The following is a 21,630-nucleotide window of genomic DNA, read 5'->3' as shown; positions in this document are numbered from 1 at the left end:
TCGTTCTTCTGTGTGCTGTTTTAGTTTTTTCTCTATTCCTTCTATACTACTGGAAAACAGAAATTTCCCTGAGAGTGTCATCTCAAAGGGATCAATAAAGTGCAGTCTAAGTCTAAGTCTAAGTGCTGCGTTGCGGCCAACTCCTATCATTGTGTGATTGTGTTTGTAACTAGATGAGTGCGTAACTAAGTGTAAAGCACTTTTGGAGAAGTGCTTTATAAGTAAGATTAATTTAAGAGCCATTTGTTGCATTATGTTTAGTTTCTCGCAACATACATCAACTCCTTGTGTGGACACACACACACACACACACAAACACACGATCACTCCTTCTCATTTGTGACTGTCAGTCAGAAGTCACTCATTGTGTCAAAGTGTGTGTGTGTGAGTTTGTGTGTTCACTCCCCTTTAAAATGTCATTTCTGACCTATCGAGCATGCCGATGAGCTAATGTCTCTGATGTAGATGGAATATTGATTGTGTGTGCAGGTGTGTGTGTGTGTGTGTGTGTGTGTGTGTGTGTGTTAAACATGAGCTTCAAGTGCTCTCCAGATGACAGATTTCATTCTAAACACCTCGCAGGTGTGTAATTGGCTCAGTCATGTGAGCGTTTTGCTCATTACTCGTGAAAATGACTGCTTGTCTCTATCGTTACTGCTCGTGTTCCTGTGTGTGTGTGTGTGTGTGTGTGTGTGTGTGTGTGTGTGTGTGTGTGTGTGTGTGTGTGTGTGTGTGTGTGTGTGTGTGTGTGTGTGTGTGTGTGTGTGTGTGTGTGTGTGTGTGTGTGTGTGTGTGTGTGTGTTAGTTCTCGGTTGTGTTCATTAACGTCACTGAGATTTGGATACACAACCTCAACAAACAAACCTCCTGATGAGATTTATATCTAAAGGAGTTTGGATTTTAGTTCAACATGTGCAGCTGAGGACGTCACATGGTCTCATTCAGCGCCTCCTCCGTGAAGACCTTCAACCAAAAACTGCAAATGCTTCCTCTTCATCACCAGTGGTTCCAGTGACATGGAAGTTTCCTACATCTGCCACAGCCTTTGAACACATCCTCTAAATCACTGTGTAATGTTAACGTTGGTATTGCTGAATCGTTGTGCTGGTAATTATTATTCTTTTACTTGTTTTATTCATACACTTGTTTCCATTTTTTTTTCAAGTATCTGAATTCACTATTTGTTGCTTCTAGCAAAACAATTCCAATTATTTTCTTTGCTCCGTTTTTATCCACCCACTTTTGTAATAAGAAAAACTTGTTTTTTACCATTTTTAAATTATATCTAAGGATTCAAGAAATTGCTTCTGTTGTACTTCCAAACTTTATTGAACCTGGCTACAAATTGACCATTTTGATCAGCCAATGCAAAAAGAAAACCATGTAGGATCCTCTACAAAACCCTGCACATGTTCATTTGCTACATCGCGATACACACGAAATCTCTAGTTTAATCGTCTATTCTTCCTCTCAGGGTGTTGAGAAAAGCGACTGGAGTCTTCTAACGTTCCAGTTTGTTATCTGACGGCTGCCAGGTTGTGCACAAGATGTTTTATTGATACGTATTTACAGCTCATGGTGATAAATCTAGAGGTGCACCGTCGTGGAACATAAGTTGAAATCACAGACGAGGTGATGACTTTTGTTCAGCCTTCCAGCAGGAGAGCCTTTACGAGAACCTCTTATCCAGCTGTGTGAACATGTAGATGGATACGATCATGGAGGACACCTGTGGACAAAAGTAGTTTAGAATCCCAACTCTCTCCGCGTCGGCTTGTCGTTACTTGTAAGCCGCAGAGTCCTCCCCCGATGCCCGCAATGATCTGGATGTTCTTCACCGCCAATTTCAGAATATGGTCGAAGCAGCCCTGCAGGACGAGAAGCGTTTGTCGTTACGATTGCGTGAGACCAGAGAGTTGCCAAACCTACCGGCAGATTCAATGTCCTGGCTCTGTCCAGAGTGCAGGTTCCGCCGGAGTTTAGGCAGCATTGCAAAGGCATCGCATTTGAGTTGCTCCTGCTGTAGTGGGAGCCCACAAAGTCGGTGTGGTTGTTGTATCCGCAGCACTTGACCTGTAGGGTCATAGGTCATATGATTGACAAAGTAAGAATGACCTCCTGTGAGATCCTGGCGATGACTGAGGACAAGAGGATACATTCGACAGCAGCATTTAAGGCTGATTATTGGACAGAAAATGTTTCCTTCAACTGAGGAAAATCTCTAAACTCAGGAAGATTTATCACAACACGATCCTAGAGCTTGTAATCCATGCGTTCGTGTCTTCTCGTTTAGACTTTTGTTAGTTTACGTGTCTAAACAACAAGGAGTTGTCTCGCCTATAGTTGATACAAACTCTGCAGCGATAACTCTGACCTGCTCTAGTAGAAGAACTCACATTTCTCCGATCCTTAAAACTCGGATGCCATTTTCAGCATCAATTTTTTAATTGTGGTTCTTACTTTCAGAGCCTTTCATGGTCAGACTCCTTACATCACTGATCCAGCTCCCTGCTGCATTATTTTATTTGAACAAAACTCTAAACACACTTTTTTTCTGGAGATAACCTGTTGTCCTAAGGCATCCAAAAGACCCTAATATAACATACAGCTCTACATTAAGAATAAAGACTTATATAAATATTTCTTAAAGATACATAATGGTATTTCAGATAAAAAGGTCAGGGCACAACAATAACTTTTTTGAATATCCATTATTTTTTCAAATTCACAAATAGTAAGTTGTCCTGTTCCCTAAAAAACTTGGTCCAAGGTTAAAGAAACTGGCATCTTAAAAAAAAAAAATCTTAGTTATGTAAAATAATTCATGTTGTTTCCCCAAGTAAGTAAATAACTGTTTGTTCTGTATCTACAAACTAAAACAAACATTCAATTCCCTGAGAGCCACTTGTTCAATGTGCTCCTAAAGGTGATCAAGAGAAGTGTAGAGAAAACAAACCGCCGTCATGATGCCGTTCCACAACTTTGTCGCCACTTCGTCGGTGCCGTAGTCTTCCTTCAGAGTCGAGGTGGCCCATTCTTGGAAGATGCCCTCTATCTGTTTGGATGGAAGAGGAAGTCAAACGTTGGCGTCAAAGGGAATCTAACAAAAGGAGTGATCCAGGAGAAAAAAGTATCCGAGCGACGTAGGGGAGGAAACGTAAACAGTTGAGGTTCGACCCACTTCCTCGCCATCAGTGAAGTTATTTCGCATATCAAATAAACCCCTCACAAAGCACCGGGGAAATAAAGGGCCGTCGTTCACCTACAGAAAAATGAAAATAAATCAAAGCTACGACTCTCCGGTATTTCTTAACGGGAGCCTGCAGCATTTACATATATATTGACGCTCCGGGTAGTGGCGGTCAGGACACGTTTCGTCAGGTGTTTATAGCCATTAAGTGGGAGTCTTTTGTTGTGCAGGACTCGCAAACACACCTTCTCCGACGCCGCCTGCTTTTTTTTTTTCTTTCTCCAACTTTGATTAATAATCACGCAGACACACAAAGGCCGTGTCATGAAGAGTGTGTGTTCACGTGAGGCGGGGTGGGGGGGATAGATGCCACAATTAAAAGTGCCCCCCACAAGAAGCCGGGAGAGTGCCCGAGATCAGAGCGGGTTATTACCAGGCGGCTAATTCATCACTGTCACTCGCCGCCCGCGCTTCGCCACGTCCTGCTACACACACACACACACACACACACACACACACATGCGGACAGGCAGGACAAAGGCAGCGCAAACACACCGCGGCGTCCAGGCAAAGAAGCGATAACGCATCCATCAATAATAGGGCCACGATAAGAGTCTTCTTCTGCGTGTTTTATCGACCTAGTGCTTCCACAAAATAATCTTTGATATGTTTTTTCGGATGAGGTGACTACAGCAGTGCTGTTCATTTTAGTTGTTAATAATAATATAATGCTAATTTAATGGTTTATTAGTTTGAAAATGTGTTTTTGGTTGGAATATAGTAACAAAACACAGTGTTCAGCCCAAGCAGTTCATGCGAGGAGCTGGCGACTAGCTTGCATAACAGAACTTTTGGGTAGAAGCATTAGCCGCTAGCAGGACTAGTAGCTAGAAGCAGCAGTATTGGCTAACATCAATGGTGTCTACGAGCATTAGTTGCTAGCAGCACTATTAGCGAACATAATTAGTGGCTACCAGTAACAGTTGCTAGATGCAGTATTGGTGTCTACTAGCATTAGTTGCTAGCTGCACTATCGGCTAATATAATTAGTAGCTACCAGCATAAGTTGCTAGCAGCACTATTAGCTAACATAATTAGTGGCTACCAGCATTAGTTGCTTGCAGCACTATTAGCTAACATAATTAGTGGCTAACAGCTTTAGTTGCTAGCTGCACTATTGGCTAACATAATTAGTGGATAACAGCAACAGTTGCTTGCAGCACTATTGGCAAACATAATTAGTGGCTAACAGCAACAGTTGCTAGCAGCACTATTGGTAAACATAATTAGTGGCTAACAGCAACAGTTGCTAGCTGCACTATTGGCTAACAGCATTGGTGTCTCCTAGCATTAGTTGTTAGCAGCACTATTGGCTAACAGCATTGGTGTCTCCTAGCATTAGTTGCTAGCAGCACTATTAGCTAACATAATTAGTGGCTACCAGCATTAGTTGCTAGAAGCACTATTAGCTAACATAATTAGTGGCTAACAGCTTTAGTTGCTAGCTGCACTATTTGCTAACATATTTAGCGGCTACCAGCAACAGTTGCTAGCAGCACTATTGGCTAACATAATTAGTGGCTAACAGCAACAGTTGCTAGCAGCACTATTGGCAAACATAATTAGTGGCTAACAGCAACAGTTGCTAGCTGCACTATTGGCTAACAGCATTGGTGTCTCCTAGCATTAGTTGCTAGAAGCACTATTAGCTAACATAATTAGTGGCTAACAGCTTTAGTTGCTAGCTGCACTATTGGCTAACATATTTAGCGGCTACCAGCAACAGTTGCTAGCAGCACTATTGGCAAACATAATTAGTGGCTAACAGCAACAGTTGCTAGCTGCACTATTGGCTAACAGCATTGGTGTCTCCTAGCATTAGTTGCTAGAAGCACTATTAGCTAACATAATTAGTGGCTAACAGCTTTAGTTGCTAGCTGCACTATTGGCTAACATATTTAGCGGCTACCAGCAACAGTTGCTAGCAGCACTATTGGCAAACATAATTAGTGGCTAACAGCAACAGTTGCTAGCTGCACTATTGGCTAACAGCATTGGTGTCTCCTAGCATTAGTTGCTAGCAGCACTATTGGCTAACAGCATTGGTGTCTCCTAGCATTAGTTGCTAGCAGCACTATTGGCTAACAGCATTGGTGTCTCCTAGCATTAGTTGCTAGCAGCACTATTGGCTAACAGCATTGGTGTCTCCTAGCATTAGTTGCTAGCAGCACTATTGGCTAACAGCATTGGTGTCTCCTAGCATTAGTTGCTAGCAGCACTATTGGCGACCAACAATTAGAGAGACATCAGTGGAGTATTGTTCTTTTGCCTCAGCTCTATCTACAGCACAACAGAAGGAATGAAAACAATCCTTCACCCTCTTTGCTCATATTCATCTGTAGATTTCCACGCTCACCTGATGTGACCTCATCTTGACCTGTGATGTTGACACCGTGATTGAACGCGGCCCGCTCGGTTAAAAGTGTTCCATCCAGAGATAAGAAAAAAAAAATAACCTCCCATTCGATCACTCGTCAACCATCGTGTAAACATTGGTAAACCCGTCCGCTCGCGCTCAAATCTCTTTGCTCAGATGCTAATCTGGCACGACACCTCGCGGCTTGCATCATCATTGTTAACGCGCGGCTATTGATTGCTGTCCCTTTTAGAGTGCAGGTAATTGCTTTTAATCAGCTTACATCGGCGTCTGAAGCCAATCTTTCCTCTTACTGATGAGAAATTAAAGCAGCGATCAGCGCCGGATTAGCTTCTTAAGAGCACCTTCCTGCAGCGGGTTCGGAGTGACGCTGCCATTCATTAAACGTCACGTCGCATCTATTTCATTAATCCGCCGTGATAAATCTTCAACCCCGGCTACTCCGTGATCAGGAACATCTCATAATGGCGGCTGGAATTGCTTATTAAATCTCTGTTATTCTGACCGGCTGAAGGTTATTGGCTCGCCGCTCGCACCAGCCGGCAGCCAAAAGGCAGATTTGCGTGTCGCTCTGGATAGATCAACACTTTATTTATCGCTTCCTATCGTCGTCTGCGCGGCCGCCTCTTAGGTATTGACACAGGAGACTCATATATATGCGTATGAGATGTATAGTGGCGGTTGTTCATTATTCTGTGTTTGCCGTGTCTTATCGAAGCCACACGTCTAAGTCATATCCGGAGGATGGAGGCTCCGATGTCCTTTGTGTTTGTGATGAACATTTGAGCTAACAAACAACGCCTCAAATCGACTTGGCCGTGGCCTTGAAATAATGAAATCTGGAATTCAAGTTCAACGTTCATGCTGTGGGTGGTGAGCGTAACTCCAACTTAAGTCTTTAAACAAATGTAGCTCTCCTCCGTCTTCCTTACAAAAAAAAGCATTTGTAGGCATCTAGTCAATCTAGTTACTAGCATCACTACTTGAATCCACCACAAATATTAACAAAAGCCACCACATGCAAACTAGGATAAACAAAATCCGAATGGATCAAAACTAAACAATCATTAAAGAACTACTTGTGTAAACTACAGAATAAATAAACCGTCACATTAAACAAGTAGAGCCACCACAGAACTAAACCATGTTAAAAGCCACCACAGATTCCCATAATAATAATAAACCCCCTCAAATATAACCTTTGATAAATCCACCACATTTCATATTAAACCTGCCACAGAGCAAGCTTCCAATACAGAAACCATGCATCTATGATAAAGCCACCACATATGGTGGACCTTGTTCCTTTCCTCCTGTAAAGTTAGCATTAACTGGGGTGGGTCACCTTTCTTTGATTGATTGATTATTTAATCTTTAATAACAAGGTCATACACAAACTCTCACTGATTTATTGAGTAGTTTTTTTTGACTGAATTAACTAAATTTGACTGAATATTCGCATGTGATTAATTTAAATAATATGACTTGGCTAATATGACAAAGCCGACTGGGCCGCTCCCTCACGTTCCTACTGTGGCCCTCGAGTGTTTGCCCACCGCTGGGTCAACAGCAGCGTAATGAACCCACCTGAGCTTAAAACACTGTCGATGTCTGGTTATCTGTTGGACTGTCCATCAGCTCCTACAAACGTGACTGTTTTATGCTCTCCGTCACGACCTCGCTCTCTCACTCAGTTGAAATCCTTGTAATTATTATCCGCTAAATGGAAATGGAGCGTGAGAGAGGACCGGGATGTAAATAGGCTGTTTTGCATATAAAATGCCTCAGCTTCAATATTCCAGAGTAATAAATTGCTCAGAGTGAGAGACGGAGGCAGCCGGGGGCGATCCGGATTCATTAAGTGGCTGAACGTAGTGAGGCAGACATAAAGAACCTAATTCAATGATGGCCGCCGAATTTACACGGAGATAAACCCAGAGAGGGACCGAGGGGGGAACAGGGAGGAGAGCAGAAACAAAGAGGGGGTGAATTGAGAACTTACCAACGAATAGTAGACCACTAACGCTGCCGCCCCTCCCACCACTGCGATGAAGATGATGAGGATGGTCGAGAAGAACTGCAGGGAGAAGAGGAGATATTATACATATACCATAAATATAAGCTTAATAAAACCACCACAGATCTAAACTTTTATTGAAATCCACCACAGATCTACGATATAAAACATCTACCATAAATCTAAGCTTAATAAAAAACCACCACAAATCTAAACTTTTATTAAAATCCACCACAGATCTACGATATAATACATATACCGTAAATCTTAGCTTAATAAAACCACCACAAATTTCAACTTTTGTAAATCCACCACAGATCTACAATATAAAAACATCTACCATAAATCTTATCTTAATAAAACCACCACAGATCTAATTTTTTATTAAAATCCACGACAGATCTACAATATAATACATCTACCATAAATATAAGCTTAATAAGGCAACCTCAAATTTCAACCTTTGTAAAATCTACCACAGATCTACGTTAAAAAACATTTAGCAAAAAGCTTGGATGAAACTACTAAAGATTTTAAAAAAATGTTTTAATCCACCACAGATTCTACTGTAATAAAAACCACCACAGATCTAAATCCACCACTGATTTACATATAATATGTATACCACTTAACTTACCTTAAAAAAGCCTAAATATTTCTTAACTTCATAATAATGTAAAAACAGATCTAAACTCTTCTAAAACCAAACAATAAAACATAACTTTTTTTTTTTCATAATCCACCACCAACTACGGTATAATAGGGCCACCACAGATCTTAACTTAATAAACCACCACAGATTTTAACCTAATAAAACCACCACAGATCTACACTTTTATGAAACACTTTTATACACTCTACACTAGAAATTAAATCCTTCAAGTAGCTTAACAATTATAAATTTAACAGACCAGAATTGAATAAGAAACCTCCACAGGGTAACGGTAACAAAATTCCACCTCATATCTGGGCTCTAATAAATCCTCCACAGATCTATAGTAGAAATCCAGTACATATCTTAACTTTGTTAAAACCATAACTAATCTAAAATCAATCTAATTAAACATCATTAAATACACAACAGCACTTAATGTTACAATAACGCACACGGATTCTTTAAAAAACACCGTTCAAACCAAATATAGCTCAGTTGGTTAACATCATAATATATTCTGGGACTGGTTTGAATGGTGTAGAGAACCTGGAGAAAGAACCTGTAGTTCTATCAAGCTCTTAACTTTATCTAGACCATGAACTCTGCCTCTGATGCCATCATTTGTCTCACTGGAAACTGAACATTAAGAGTCACGTTGGTGGACCAACACTTAATAGGTGTGTTAATGAGGGCGATGTGACAGTCTGGCGCTAATGTGCAGGGAGGCGTAGAACTGCTGATACTTGGGTGATACGGAGCGTGAAAATATTGTTTTACCCTCAGTCTCGGTCTTATTTCGTTTACTCACACAACCAGCTTTCCCCCTGTGAGTGCTTCTGAAGGTAGCATTTCATTGTTTCAAGTGCAGAAAAATCATGTATAAATTCCCCTGAGAGCTAACTAACAATTTTATTCAGGGTCAAGGTGACCCGAATGCCTAAAAACAAATGTGAGGTATCCCTTGTCCTGTCTCTGAACGACCTCTCCGGGTTCTATAAATACATGAGCAGTGGAGGTTTGTTTACAGGCCTTCAGGTCACCTTGACCCTGAGATAACACAAGGGTTCATCAGTTTTTTTGGCCCTAACTTCTGAAAAATAATATTGAAGTGAATTGAAAAAATATTAAGAAAAAGCATGCCTTTTTACCATTTTTATATTATAGCCAAAAAAACAAACATTGTAGCTTATTTAGTTTTAAAATGTCATGGCATGTATTTTAAGTAAAAACGTTTACGTTGAATCAATCTACTGTGACCCTTCTACGTACCGTCATCAGCAGGCACTTGTTCTCCTTGTGGGCGCTGCAGCTGCCCAGCAGGCCCAGCAAGGTCAGGACGGCTCCAGTGCCAGCGATGATGTATCCCACGATGGCATACTTCAGGATTTGTTTGACGAAGGGCCCGAGGAACTGTAGAAGCGGGCGTCTGTCCACGATCACCCAGATCCCCAGGGACAGCATGACTGCGCCGCACAACTGTGAGACAAGAAAGTGCAGGAACTTAAGACTGAGTCATGATAAGTGAAGAGCGCAGGCTTTTTCTGTCGTGAACAAAAATCAGATCAATTAAAGTGTCGCTTATCTATTCGTTTTCCTCTGCTTAGTCCATAATGTGGTGCAGAACTTGGAGCTTATCCCAGTTACACTTAGCCAGCCAATCCCAGGGAACATATAGATATGTTTAACCTGTGTAAGTTTTGGATTTGTGGGAGGAAACTGTAGTGCTTTGATTCATTTGACAAAAGTCCTTCTGGTGGGGGTGTATGTATTAACCAGGGTTTTTTTATCGTAGTTATGAGATCATTCGTGATAAGGGACTTAATTGAGTTAGGTAAACTTGAGTTTTTCTACAATTTTATCCTTAAGTCAAAATCATAAATACACCCATCTTCCATTGAATTATTTCCTTCCTGTATCTACCCTGTGGAGCTTTCTAGATTAACTGTTGGCATTTATATATGTCTGTATATGCACTATATTTTTTGTATAATGTTTTGTTTTTATTTCAATTTTTTGGTAAACTCACTTGAACATTCGACTTGACTTGCTATGACAGCATTATTCCCCTGCCGTGAGAATAATTAATTTGAGTGAAGGGTAAACTACAATGACGAAATAAGAAGCTTTCTCACTTTTAAAAAATGGTCAAGATTTGGTCCAAGGAATCTCTGACCAAAAGGTGGTTACGGGTCGAGTTGTCAGCTTGAGCGGATCAAATAGGTCTGAGGCCTAACATTGCTTTACTTCACCAAAAAACGGCATTTTTTAGAAGCACAAATACGGTACTGTCTTCCTGCCCATCATCTGGTCGACTTCCAAAATTCGTCTCACGATAATTAATGCTGTGGTTAGGAAGTCCTGGTTTCAGATTGCATCACTGCTGTTTGCAAAAGTTGTGGTTTGCCTCTGTGACCTTCAGTTCTCAAAAGGGACTACCTTTAAGACCTGCAACTCCACTGACGCTAGCCGTGGCCGGTGTTTCTAACTTGTTGACCCGCCATTTAACCTAACAAACAAATCTTCATTGTTTTAACCCATTTCTGAGTGTTTTAAATGAGCCCTCGTCCATACACCTCAACTGTGATCAGACCATTGAATGGACATCTTTGTCTTACACATCACACATTCATAGGCTTCAGAAAATAGGTTATAGTAGAAAGAGAAAATTACCCAGTTGATAACTCTCACTATGAAAAGCTATCCAACCTGAGTGAGTGTCTCTGATGCTGTAGACATCTCATCAATGATAGAAACCTTCTCAGAACCGTTCCTATGAAACTCGCCTACCCTCCCATCCCGAGTGATACCTCGGCGTCTGGGGCACGCTTGAAACCTGATACAGTCTGTCAGACTCCATCAGCCTTGTAGCATCCGGAAGACCCCGGGTTCTTCATCAGTCACTTCCCCCCCACGGGACTCAGTGACCGCCCCCCACACCCCACCCCACTCCCATCTCTCTTTGTTCCCGTCTATTTCATACTCTCTGCACCTTCACTCAGGGTTTCCCCCGTCTTGAACCTTTCACTTTAGCGAGAGCTAAATGGGATCCGACAAGCATATTCCCGTCTGCGTCCATCAGCTCCTCGCCAGGTGTAATCACGGCTGGCACTCTTTAAGATGGCTAATTCTTTTCCTGCTGAGCATCCGAGGAGATCTGAGGTAGCGAGTGGGAGCGTGGAGTGTATCCACTTCAGGTTGGACAATGGAAGAGATGGAAAGATAAAGAGATGATAGAAAGAAGGTTGCAGTCTGAGAGGAATGGAATCGCTTCCACTGATGGAGAAAGAGAGAGACGTCATCCATCCACCTGATCAAAATCAGGCTCTCCTCCCTTCCAGAGGTCTTTCTTTCGGCATAAAGCAACAAAGCAAGAGACATCTTGACGTCCGGAGTAACAACCAGTCTCACAAACATTCATTTGGGTTTTCACTGACGAGTCTCGCTATGCTAGGGAAACGTGGTTTAATCATCTTGATGCAGATCAAAAATACAAAATGAAACATAATTGATCATTCTTAAAGGTAGTTTTGGATTTAGCATGCACACACTGTTTTGAAGATCCCCTACCACACCTTCAAACTAGATTTTAACATTAAGAGTGCAACTGGACATTAGTCATCGTCTGACGGCTTCAAGTTGCTTTTCCTGAAAGGAAAACTTCAGCTGACAGGCGGCTCCCCATAACACCAGAATCCCCCATCAAAAGCTATGGTTATGATACTATGAACTATGATGCCTAGTGATGTTTTCCACAACACAACAAATGTAATGGAATTTTGGTGTAGCTGTGTTCGCAACACTTTAGACTTGATTTTGACCTTGAGGAGTTAAGGAATTGCCAGATGAACTAAGAGACGTCCTCTCTCGTGGGTGTCCTGGGGTCCACCCAGGGCCCCTACTTACATGTGGATCTCAGTAGTCCAGGAGACATTGTAATAAGACTTTTCTCTTAACTATTATCTTGTTCTTCCCTGAGTCTCTCCTGGATCACCAAGCTGAGAGTCCAGCCACCTACAGAGAAACCTCTCTGTGATCTTGTTCTCAACTCACCACTGGTGAAAGAAGAAATCCACGGTTCAATCCAGACCTTTTTTATCTTTCTTCACTACGACTGTCATGGAAAGTGTCTTAAAGGCACTGCATTGATCATCCATATCCCTTTTTTACTACACTTGTGGGGAGATCTTATCTGAAGAACCATGGTCTCAGATTTAAAGGAGCTGATCCTCATGATGTCTGTGAAAGATTCCAGTAGGAATTTACATTTTCTACCAACATTGGTTACAAAGTCAGGCATGAAGGTGTCTGCTCTGACTTCTTTCTAGCACGTTGGCAATTTTCTCTTCTTTAAAATGTTTTTTTTTATATGTTGTATTTAGGATGTTTTTTTTATTATTATTATTATTTCCATTATTATTTCTTGAACATTTTCTAGGAATTAGGATTTTTCCTTTTTTTTTATTCCCTGAAAATATGTTTAGTTAAGTGTTTCGCCCCCACACACTGTTACCTCCTCATTTGAGAACACATGTACTCACGGAGATTAGAAAGTTGAAGATTATCATCAATGTCTTGAGGATTCCGAAGCACCCCATTTTTTATCTGGATTAAAAGAAAGAAAAAGTTTTAAAAAAATCGGCCAAACATGTTCCAAAGCTAAGAGTCGACTCACCTGAGCACAGAGCAGTTTCAAGCGCTGGGTGTTGGTGTCGAGAAGGTCGCTTGACAAACAGTCGCGTTCTAGTCAGGTGTGTCCAGGTGAGCCAAGGAGACTGCAAAGGTCCATCGATGCCGCGTCAGGAATCTGAGGCCGACTGATGGGAGTGGTCAGAGAGGAGGGATGTGGTGATGCGGGGGTGAGTAGGGGAGAGGAGTTGGCTCAGGTGGCAGTTCTGACCCCTACAGGTGTCAACTGAGCACAGGTAGGGGATTCGGGGCTGAAAAGATGGAGGTCTGTGGTGTCGTGAATTAGCCGTGGGACTGTGTGGAGAGAAACAAAGGATGCTAAAAATAAGTTTTCACATTGTTGTACGACAGCACGAGAGAGCAAGACTTCTTCTCTGTTACGTTTGCAGACAAAAGATTCATTCTTCTGTCTTTCACATAAAGTACATCTTGACTGGAAAGACTCTTCCAGTTAAGTTCCACTCAGTCGTGTCAGTTTTTGATAGCACTCTGTACTGCGTCCCTTCACTAGCCTCCATATTCTACCATGAAGCCACAATGGACGTTACAATTGTCCGTGGTACTTGTCCGCAGTCTCATGGATGCAACATTTTCTTGCTGAAATCTCTCAGATTTTAAATTTCATGATGATTTAAACTTTATGAAAATCAAACTACCAAAGCCCTGTCACCCCCTTCCACCGTTACCTTAGTGCCAACACCCACTGACGTTGGCAGACAATAATACCCAAGGAAACAAAGTGAAATGATGGTCTGCCCTCTGACAATTTTTTGTAATATTGCTTCAAGTATTCAAAGTAGACGAGGGTGTTTAACCTGTTAGCTCCTCGTTGTTTCAGGCTAAGGCTATCAGCTAACTCAGCAAACATATACTGTCATTGTCCAAAATAATTATAATGACATGTTCAAAAGCATAGTTTAGCGTTAGCTTTTTCCAAGAGCGACTTTGAAGTAAGCGATTTAATCAGTGGTTGAAGATGCTTTGAAAACTCAACATATAAATGTAACATTCAACTCTGATCTCTTTATTGTATAATTTCAAAGTATTTCGACCTTGTAACAAAACGTCCTGTAGTCAGTTATTCATAGACATAAAATGAAAACTCTCGCTAGATTGCCTAGCATTGTTGCTATTGTTGTCTGCTATGACTCACAATCCATTGCTCACTTGCCTGAATCTCTGTGTAGGATCACGAGGGTAAAGCGAAGTCAATATGGATGTGCCAAAAGCAGCAGTCGATAAAGTGTCCAAGACCAGAAGTCACGTACACACCACCCTAAAAAATATGTCTTTAATGCATTTTTTTTTTTTAAATCGACTGGATTAATAAAAAACAGGGTTCACCTTACACACTTAATTCAACATTGACATACAATGTACAGAAAGTATTGGATTCATCTGAAAAACCCTCTGTTGTTAACCAAATAAGAGATGTTTGAAATCCTATGGGGGTCTTTTGCCTCCCTTGACCTTATCCCACCTTGTTAAAACCTTCACTGAGAGGTCATTAGTCTACATTCTCATTCCCAAGCAGTTTTGTCTTCATTAAATTGGATTTAAATTATCACACTTCCCCCACTTCCCCCTTACAATTAACCAAAGGAGCTGAGATTATACAAATATCCTTTTCTTAGGATTTAGATTTCATTTTAATTGGAGATATTTTAATGTCTTTGGGTTCCAGTCACAAAAAGGGTTAATAATAGTAACTCTATTGCTTTTTCAAAATGATAATCAGATGGATATACTCACCAATAGAGCAATAACAACAAGAGTTCCTGTAACAGAATATCCAGCGGGTGACCCGAGGTGCTGCTAGACATGGCGCATGCAGAGCAAGCGGCCCATGGCTTCAGCACTCATCTCAATTAAGTTGGAGCTTGTCTCCGGCACTCTATTCTCAGGTACCGAATGCTGTCCCAACAGCTGGGTGTTTAGGGAGCAGTCAGAGCGACAAGGGTGTGCGAGGAACATATAGAGTAGCATATAAAAGACGCCCGGCAAGTTAAAAGACGTCGACGGCGTGTTTGACATCAAGGTCATGAAAGGAGGGAGAGGGAACATATGGGATTGGTGGTTTCTGGTTGACTTGCCGATATACTAGGGTCCATCGTGTCCCTCTAGTACATTCGGGGAACTGGCTTGTTTGATAGATTCATTACTGCCCCTCAGGCGGAGAAGTGAATTGCAACTGTCTTGTTGTCAGCCAAATAAATCCCTGACCCAGTGAGCTTCAGCAGACGGTTTGGTGATTTGATTGTGTACTATGTCTTATTAAGTCATGTTGATAAGTGCACAAGCTTATAAACTCGGAAGACTTAACATGAAATTCAAACACATACAGTGGTATGAAAAAGTTTGGGCACCCCTGTGAATTTTCATGATTTTCCTTTATAAATCATTGGTTGTTTGAATAAAAAAAAAAATCCAGTTAAATATATCTTATAGGAGACAAACACAGTGATATTTGAGAAGTGAAATAAAGTTAAAATAAAATAAATACATTTAGGCATCACAAAAGAAAAATTACTCAATATTTTGTGCATCCTCCTTCTTAAGAAATAACAGCCTCTAAACGCTCCCTATAGCTTCCAATCAGGGTCTGAATTCTGGTGGAAGGTATTTTGGACCATTCTTCTTTACAGATCCTCTCCAGTTCAGTCAGGTTTGTTGGTTTCCGAGCATGGACCGCCCGCTTTAAATCACACCATAAATTTTCAATAATATTCAGGTCTTGTGACTGAGATGGCCATTCCTGAACGTTGTACTTGTTCCTCTGCATTAACGCCTTAGTAGATTTTGAGCAGTGTTTAGGATCATTGTCTTGTTGAAAGATCCAGCCCCGGCGCATCTTCAACTTTGTTACTGATTCCTGGACATTGTTCTCCAGAATCTGCTGATATTGAGAGGAATCCATGCGCCCCTCAACTTTAACAAGATTCCCCTTCCCTGCACCGGCCACACAGCCCCACAGCATGATGGAACCACCACCAAATTTTAATGTAGGCAGCAAGTTCTTTTCTTGGAATGCTGTGTTCTTTTTCCGCCCTTGGTTATGTCCAAATAACTCTATTTTAGTTTAATCAGTCCACAGCACCTTATTCCAAAATTAAGATGACTTGTCCAAATGTTCTTTAGCATACCTCAAGCGACCCCGTTTGTGGCGTGTGCAGAGAAAAGGCTTTTTCCGCATTACTCTTCCATAAAGCATCTCCTTGTGTAAAGTGCGCTGAATAGTTGAACGATGCACAGTGACACCATCTGCAGCAAGTTGATGTTGCAGGTCTTTGGAGCTGGTCTGTGGGTTGACTTTGACTGTTCTCACCATCCTGCGCCTCTGTTTATCTGAGATTTTCCTTGGTCTGCCACTCCAGGCCTTAACTAGAACTGTGCCTGTGGTCTTCCATTCCCTCACAATGTTCCTCATAGTTGAAACTGAGAGCTTAAATCTCTGAGATAGCTTTCTATATCCTACCCTTAAACCATGATGTTGAACAATCATTGTTTTCAGGTCATTTGAGAGTTGTTTTGAGGCTCCATGTTGCCACTCTTCAGAGAAGATGCAAAGAGGAGAAACACTTACAATTGGCCTCCTTAAATACCCTTTCTCATGATTGGACGCACCTGTGTACGGAGGTCAAGGGTCACTGAGGTTACCAAACCAATTTTGAGTTCCAATAATTAGTGCTAAAGGTATTAAAATCAATAAGATATAAGGGTGCCTACATTTATGCACATGCCTAATTTTGTTTAAATTATTCTTGGACACTTTCTGTAAATCATATAAACTTTATTTCACTTCTCAAATATCACTGTGTTTGTCTCCTATAAGATATATTTTACGAATTTATATTTTATGATTTATAAAGGAAAATCGTGAAAATGTACAGGGGTGCCCAAACTTTTTCATACCACTGTATGTATGTGACATTGTATTAAAAATTATAGTTTGTCACTAAAAAACTACTAGAAGTAAGATCGCCACAAAGTCGATCCCTGGACAGTAAAATAATAAGTAAGACAATCTGGTCCTCTGCATGTTCTACCAGTCTGTGGTGGCCAGTGTCCTGTTCTATGCTGTGGTGTGTTGGGGTGGAAATGTGTCCAAGAGGAGTGTCAACAGGTTGGACAGGTTGATCAAGAGGACTGGTTCTGTGGTTGGAATGAAGCTGGACTCACTGGTGACAGTTGTTGAGAGGAGATCATTGAACAAACTACAAACTAAAGCACTGTCATCAGTGAGCAGAGAAGCAGAATGAGTGCACGAATGCTCCTACCCAGGTGCAAAACAAATAGACTCAAGGACTCATTCATTCCTCGGGCTATTAAATTGTACAATTCTGAGTTCGGGGGCAGGAGTGGAGTGAAAGTATCTGGATGTTCTGTTCTATGTTAGTCTTTGTATCCTTTGTCTTTGTTAGTTTTCTTTCATCTATGTTCTTTATCTTTATCTTTAGACTTAGATTGTGTCATCTTGTTCTTTCTCTTTGTTTCTCTTTGTTCTTGTTCTTATTTTATTTTATTTTTATGAAAAATTGCTGTATTTTCTGTGGCTATTGGGAAAAAACAATTTCCTGAAGGAGACCTCCTGAGGGATCATTAAAGTTTTACCTTACCTTACCTTACCTTATCACCAGAGAGTAAGAATAAAGTCAAATACATACAAAAAAAACAACAATTTGAAATAGACAAACATTATTAAATAATTTGCAAAATAATAATAAAAAAAAAAAACGAATTTGGAAAATTGAAACCTAAAATGTCAAAAACAAAAAAAAACAATAAAAAACAACCTGACGGTCTATGTATTATTGATCTATTTTCCAACATCAGTTTCAGTCATTTCTGCAGGTTTTTTACAATCACACAAAACACGAAAAATAAAACACTTACAAATATATTATTTTTAGCTACACACACTCTGTGTGCATATCTTGTGTGTAATATGACTATTCCTGGGTGTCACAGGAGCAGTATATTTCAAAACAAGATTTTTCTCTTTTGTAGCTTCTTTCTGAGTTGGTGCAGCTTTTGACGTTCTGGGTGAGAAGTTGTGGGCCGTGATGTTTCTGATGCCCCTTTCATTGTTAATGGTAGATGTCTTCTCTTCCATTGCCTTCCTAGCACTTTCATTTTTTTTCACCATTATCCGTTCACTGTTCTGTGGTCCCAACCTGAGGGTTGGTTTTACTTTACCAGCCTCTAATAAACCGAGGGTTCCTCCACTGTTTTTCCACGAATCCATTCATGTTATTTTTTTCCTGCCTTCTCTAGGGCCTGAATAACCCTGAGACTGTTCCTTCTCTGATTTGACTCCAGTACATCAATACTCTCTTGGTAACTTGCCATGCATTTCTTCCACTGTTCAATTTCTTTTCCTTTGTTTTCACTGACTCAGTAGTTATGCATTCTTTCCCAAGTCCATTATCATTTTTCTTTTAGAAACACATTTCCCTGCAATAATTTATTTTATCCACTTAGTTATTCTCTCCGATCTCCCGTTCTTTTTTACCAGAAGTGCTTTTTCCCTCATGCTTTACATTCAACTAAAACTAAGACAATCTCCTTATTTGTCTCTCCTAAAATCATCAATTATTAATGTTATGTACATATTAAAGTGGCAAATAGGGGTTATTTTTTGGAGAGGGTTCATTTTTCTCCCAGTGTCATCACTTCATTTTTGGTGGCACAAAATGACAAATTCTGTCAATTAAATTAACTGAATTATAAAAGGTCAAGGTCATTTTTGTTCTTAATTTTAGGCCCAAAGATGTAGAGTTCATCTTATTTAGGGAAATTGTATGCACCTGGGGTAACTGTAGGAAATCATCAGGTATGTGAAGATACAATTATATATATATTTTTTTCCCCAATGACATGCTCACTTTTGCCTCAAATTCATGATTTTTTTCAACCTTCAGTAGTTCACTTTCACTCTTATATTTTCAAATGCTGTCAAAAGAAGGATGTTGAAAGCAAGGATTCTATTTGATAATAATCATGGATTTGGTGAACAGGAAATGTATGAATATTATGACATTTTATGAAAATATAATGAATCTGACGAACGGAAAACAACTGATGATTGAGAGGAAACTTGAGCACCTGAAAGACTACATTCTCTCACTATAAACTAAATTGAAGGAGAAGATGATTTAATATTTAATCTTTGTATTGGAATGTTTTAAATTGACTAAAAAATAGCCAAACATCATGTTTTTGGATTCATTTATTAATTAAGCAAAAGGAAAAAGTACCAAACATCTGCCTTTGTTCTTCTTTGTTCCTCTCGGGCTGCGGTGGCATCAACTGACCGCTAGAGGGGAGTAGTAATCTGCCCTCCCCGGTTCCTTTGTGTCAGTGCTGTGAAGGTATGTTCTTTGTCCACCTCAAGCCACAGACCTGAGCAGATCTCGTAAAGTAAGAAAGGAGCGTTTTCTGTTGGGTCACATGATGCTTGTATTTCCCAGCAGAAACGTCAAAATTAATCCTTTGTCTCATCTTGTCCTCCGGCGGCGGATCTGAAAAGATAGTTTGAAGAATGGCAGCTGGCTCCTCAACGTCGTGGAGGTGTTTGGGCCCGTATCAGTGATACCACTTTAATGGGCTTATTGTGAGTTATGACAATCTCACGGTGCCGTCATTAACCCGGCGCCCCTTAATCTAGGCCAGAGAAGCACCTGTCAGGCTTTGTTAGCCGCTAAACCGTTAATAATCTCAGGTCTCGGGCCGTCCTTCCACGCGCACACCCTGGCTTGCTGGGGTTAATGACCGGACAGGTACTTCTTTATCACCAGCAGCGGCAGAGATGGAGAAAGCTAAGAAACACAGGTCCTTTAATGAGGTCAGCGGGATGGCGGATAACCGCCATTGCTTCAGGGCGACTGCCAGCGTTGTACCATCCATCCCTCCCATCCATCCTGAGGCTGATGATCTTTGTGGTCATTTAAAGCTACTTCTTCAGAATGGAAACCCTCGAGTCGAGTGGGTTAAAACTTAATTTCAGTCATGCTGGACTCTTTAATTCAAAGTGCCTTTTTTTCCGTGGAGTGTTTCTGTTTGTTAAACCTGGTCAACAATCTGAGAGAGTCAATGACCCGCATCACAATCAAACAATCAAACAATGGCTGAGTGAAAACACTTTGCAGCTAAATGTGGACAAAACTGAAACTCGGTGATTTCTCCTGACGATTCTAGGGTTGAGTCAGTACTTGGGTGACTTAGGTCAGTCTGTCAAACTGAGCCTGAGAAACCTGTGTGTTGTATTTAATAAAGACATGTCTCTAGTTCAAAACTGCAGAAAACTGACCAGAAACAGAAAAATCTCTAAACTTAGGAAAATGTTGTCAGAACACGATCTGGAGCTTGTAATCCATGCGTTTGTTTCTTCTCGCCTGGACTATTGTAACAGTTTGTTTTCATGTCTTAACAAGAAAGAGCTGTCTCGCCTGCAGTTGATTCAGAACTCTGCAGCGAGAATTATGACCCGCTCAAGTAGAAGAACTCACATTTCTCCGATCATTAAAACTACTGACTCCTCAAGAAACATCTTAAGACGTTTTTATTTGTTCAGGCTTTTCCTTGATTTTCTGGAACTCCTGTTGTGTTATCAGTTTTATCTTGACCTTTAAAGTATATTCTTTATTAATTGTTTGATTTTTTAAGCGCTTTGTGACCCTGGTCTGGAAAAGCGCTATATAAATAAAAATGACTTACTTACTTACTTACTTACATAGGATGAGAATGTGAGTTGAATCATGACTAGTCGGATTAGTGTCGGTCTCCAGTCTGTATTGTAGTCACATGGCCTCTCTTAGATGTCCCGGACACAGAAGGACCCTGAACTCCATTTGGTCCGCTCAAGTTTGTAGATTCACTCACTACATGAATCATTGGAGCAGAAGGAAGGTGTTAATGTTGCCGTGTAGTTAAACCTGGTCAAAAGCCAGAGCCATGCACTTGGACTTTATCCCACTGGAGGTTATGTTACTATTGTCACGTCAAGTGTCAAGTGTGTATGACTTCATGACCTCCAAACCAGAACCATGGCAACTAAATCGTCTTCAGCCACAGTGTGTGAAAGTGAGATGATGAAGATGATGATGATGATGATGATGATGTATGTTAGCACCTAGGTTGACCCCCAAGCCCTCCGGCTAAGGATGCGCCTCTAATCTCTCAGTTTCTTCCCACGTGGACAGAGAAGAATGGCGTGGACTAACGTCCCATCATGCACCTCTCGGCCACAATAACAACTCTAATTGTTTCCTGCCAGCGACTTCATCACACACTCCATTATCGTTCTTTATGTCCTGATAACTTCTCAGACAACCCGGGGCGCCGGATGGCGCAGAGCCCGGAGAGGAACCTCTAACCTTCATTGTGTCTCCTGCGCCTCCATTTATCAGGCCAAGCAGTGAATATTAATCCGATCCACGGAGCAGACGAGGCGTCCATAAATCATAAGTGTAAAGTGGCGGCTAATTGAGGCACGAGAGGATGAAGAGGAGCAGGAAGGGTTAACAGGAGAGGACAGGAAGCTCCGTGGCACTGCTCTTGGCCTGCAAGACTCTTTTGTTCAGTGACTGATGGAGCTTGGCGCTGACATGGGTTCGAGTCCCGTCACCTCCAGCCTCAATCCTGCT

At 41.1% G+C, this 21,630-nt stretch overlaps 1 protein-coding gene across 2 annotated transcripts; it reads right to left on the bottom strand.

The window, feature by feature from the left end:
• Positions 1-1,305: 1,305 nt before the first annotated feature.
• tspan1 (tetraspanin 1) lies at positions 1,306-14,896 on the bottom strand. 2 transcript variants are annotated; one of them, XM_087782940.1, is made up of 10 exons: positions 14,738-14,896; positions 14,157-14,261; positions 12,972-13,279; positions 12,838-12,901; positions 9,569-9,775; positions 7,630-7,704; positions 2,957-3,055; positions 1,930-2,073; positions 1,785-1,868; positions 1,306-1,729 (listed from the first exon to the last, which is right to left on the bottom strand). In XM_087782940.1, exons 4-10 carry the CDS (start codon positions 12,892-12,894, stop codon positions 1,670-1,672), a joined length of 726 nt encoding a protein of 241 aa, XP_087639066.1. In that variant the 5' UTR covers positions 12,895-12,901; positions 12,972-13,279; positions 14,157-14,261; positions 14,738-14,896; the 3' UTR covers positions 1,306-1,669. The 2 variants fall into 2 exon arrangements, with proteins under 2 accessions (XP_087639066.1, XP_087639067.1); XM_087782941.1 differs by lacking the exon at positions 14,157-14,261.
• Positions 14,897-21,630: the final 6,734 nt, after the last annotated feature.

Source organism: Callionymus lyra, chromosome 2, assembly GCF_982586985.1.
Source record: "Callionymus lyra chromosome 2, fCalLyr1.hap1.1, whole genome shotgun sequence".
NCBI classification, from domain to species: domain Eukaryota; kingdom Metazoa; phylum Chordata; class Actinopteri; order Syngnathiformes; family Callionymidae; genus Callionymus; species Callionymus lyra.
The sequence above is the reverse complement of the archived record's forward strand: the minus strand, read 5'-3'. Positions and strand labels throughout refer to the sequence as shown.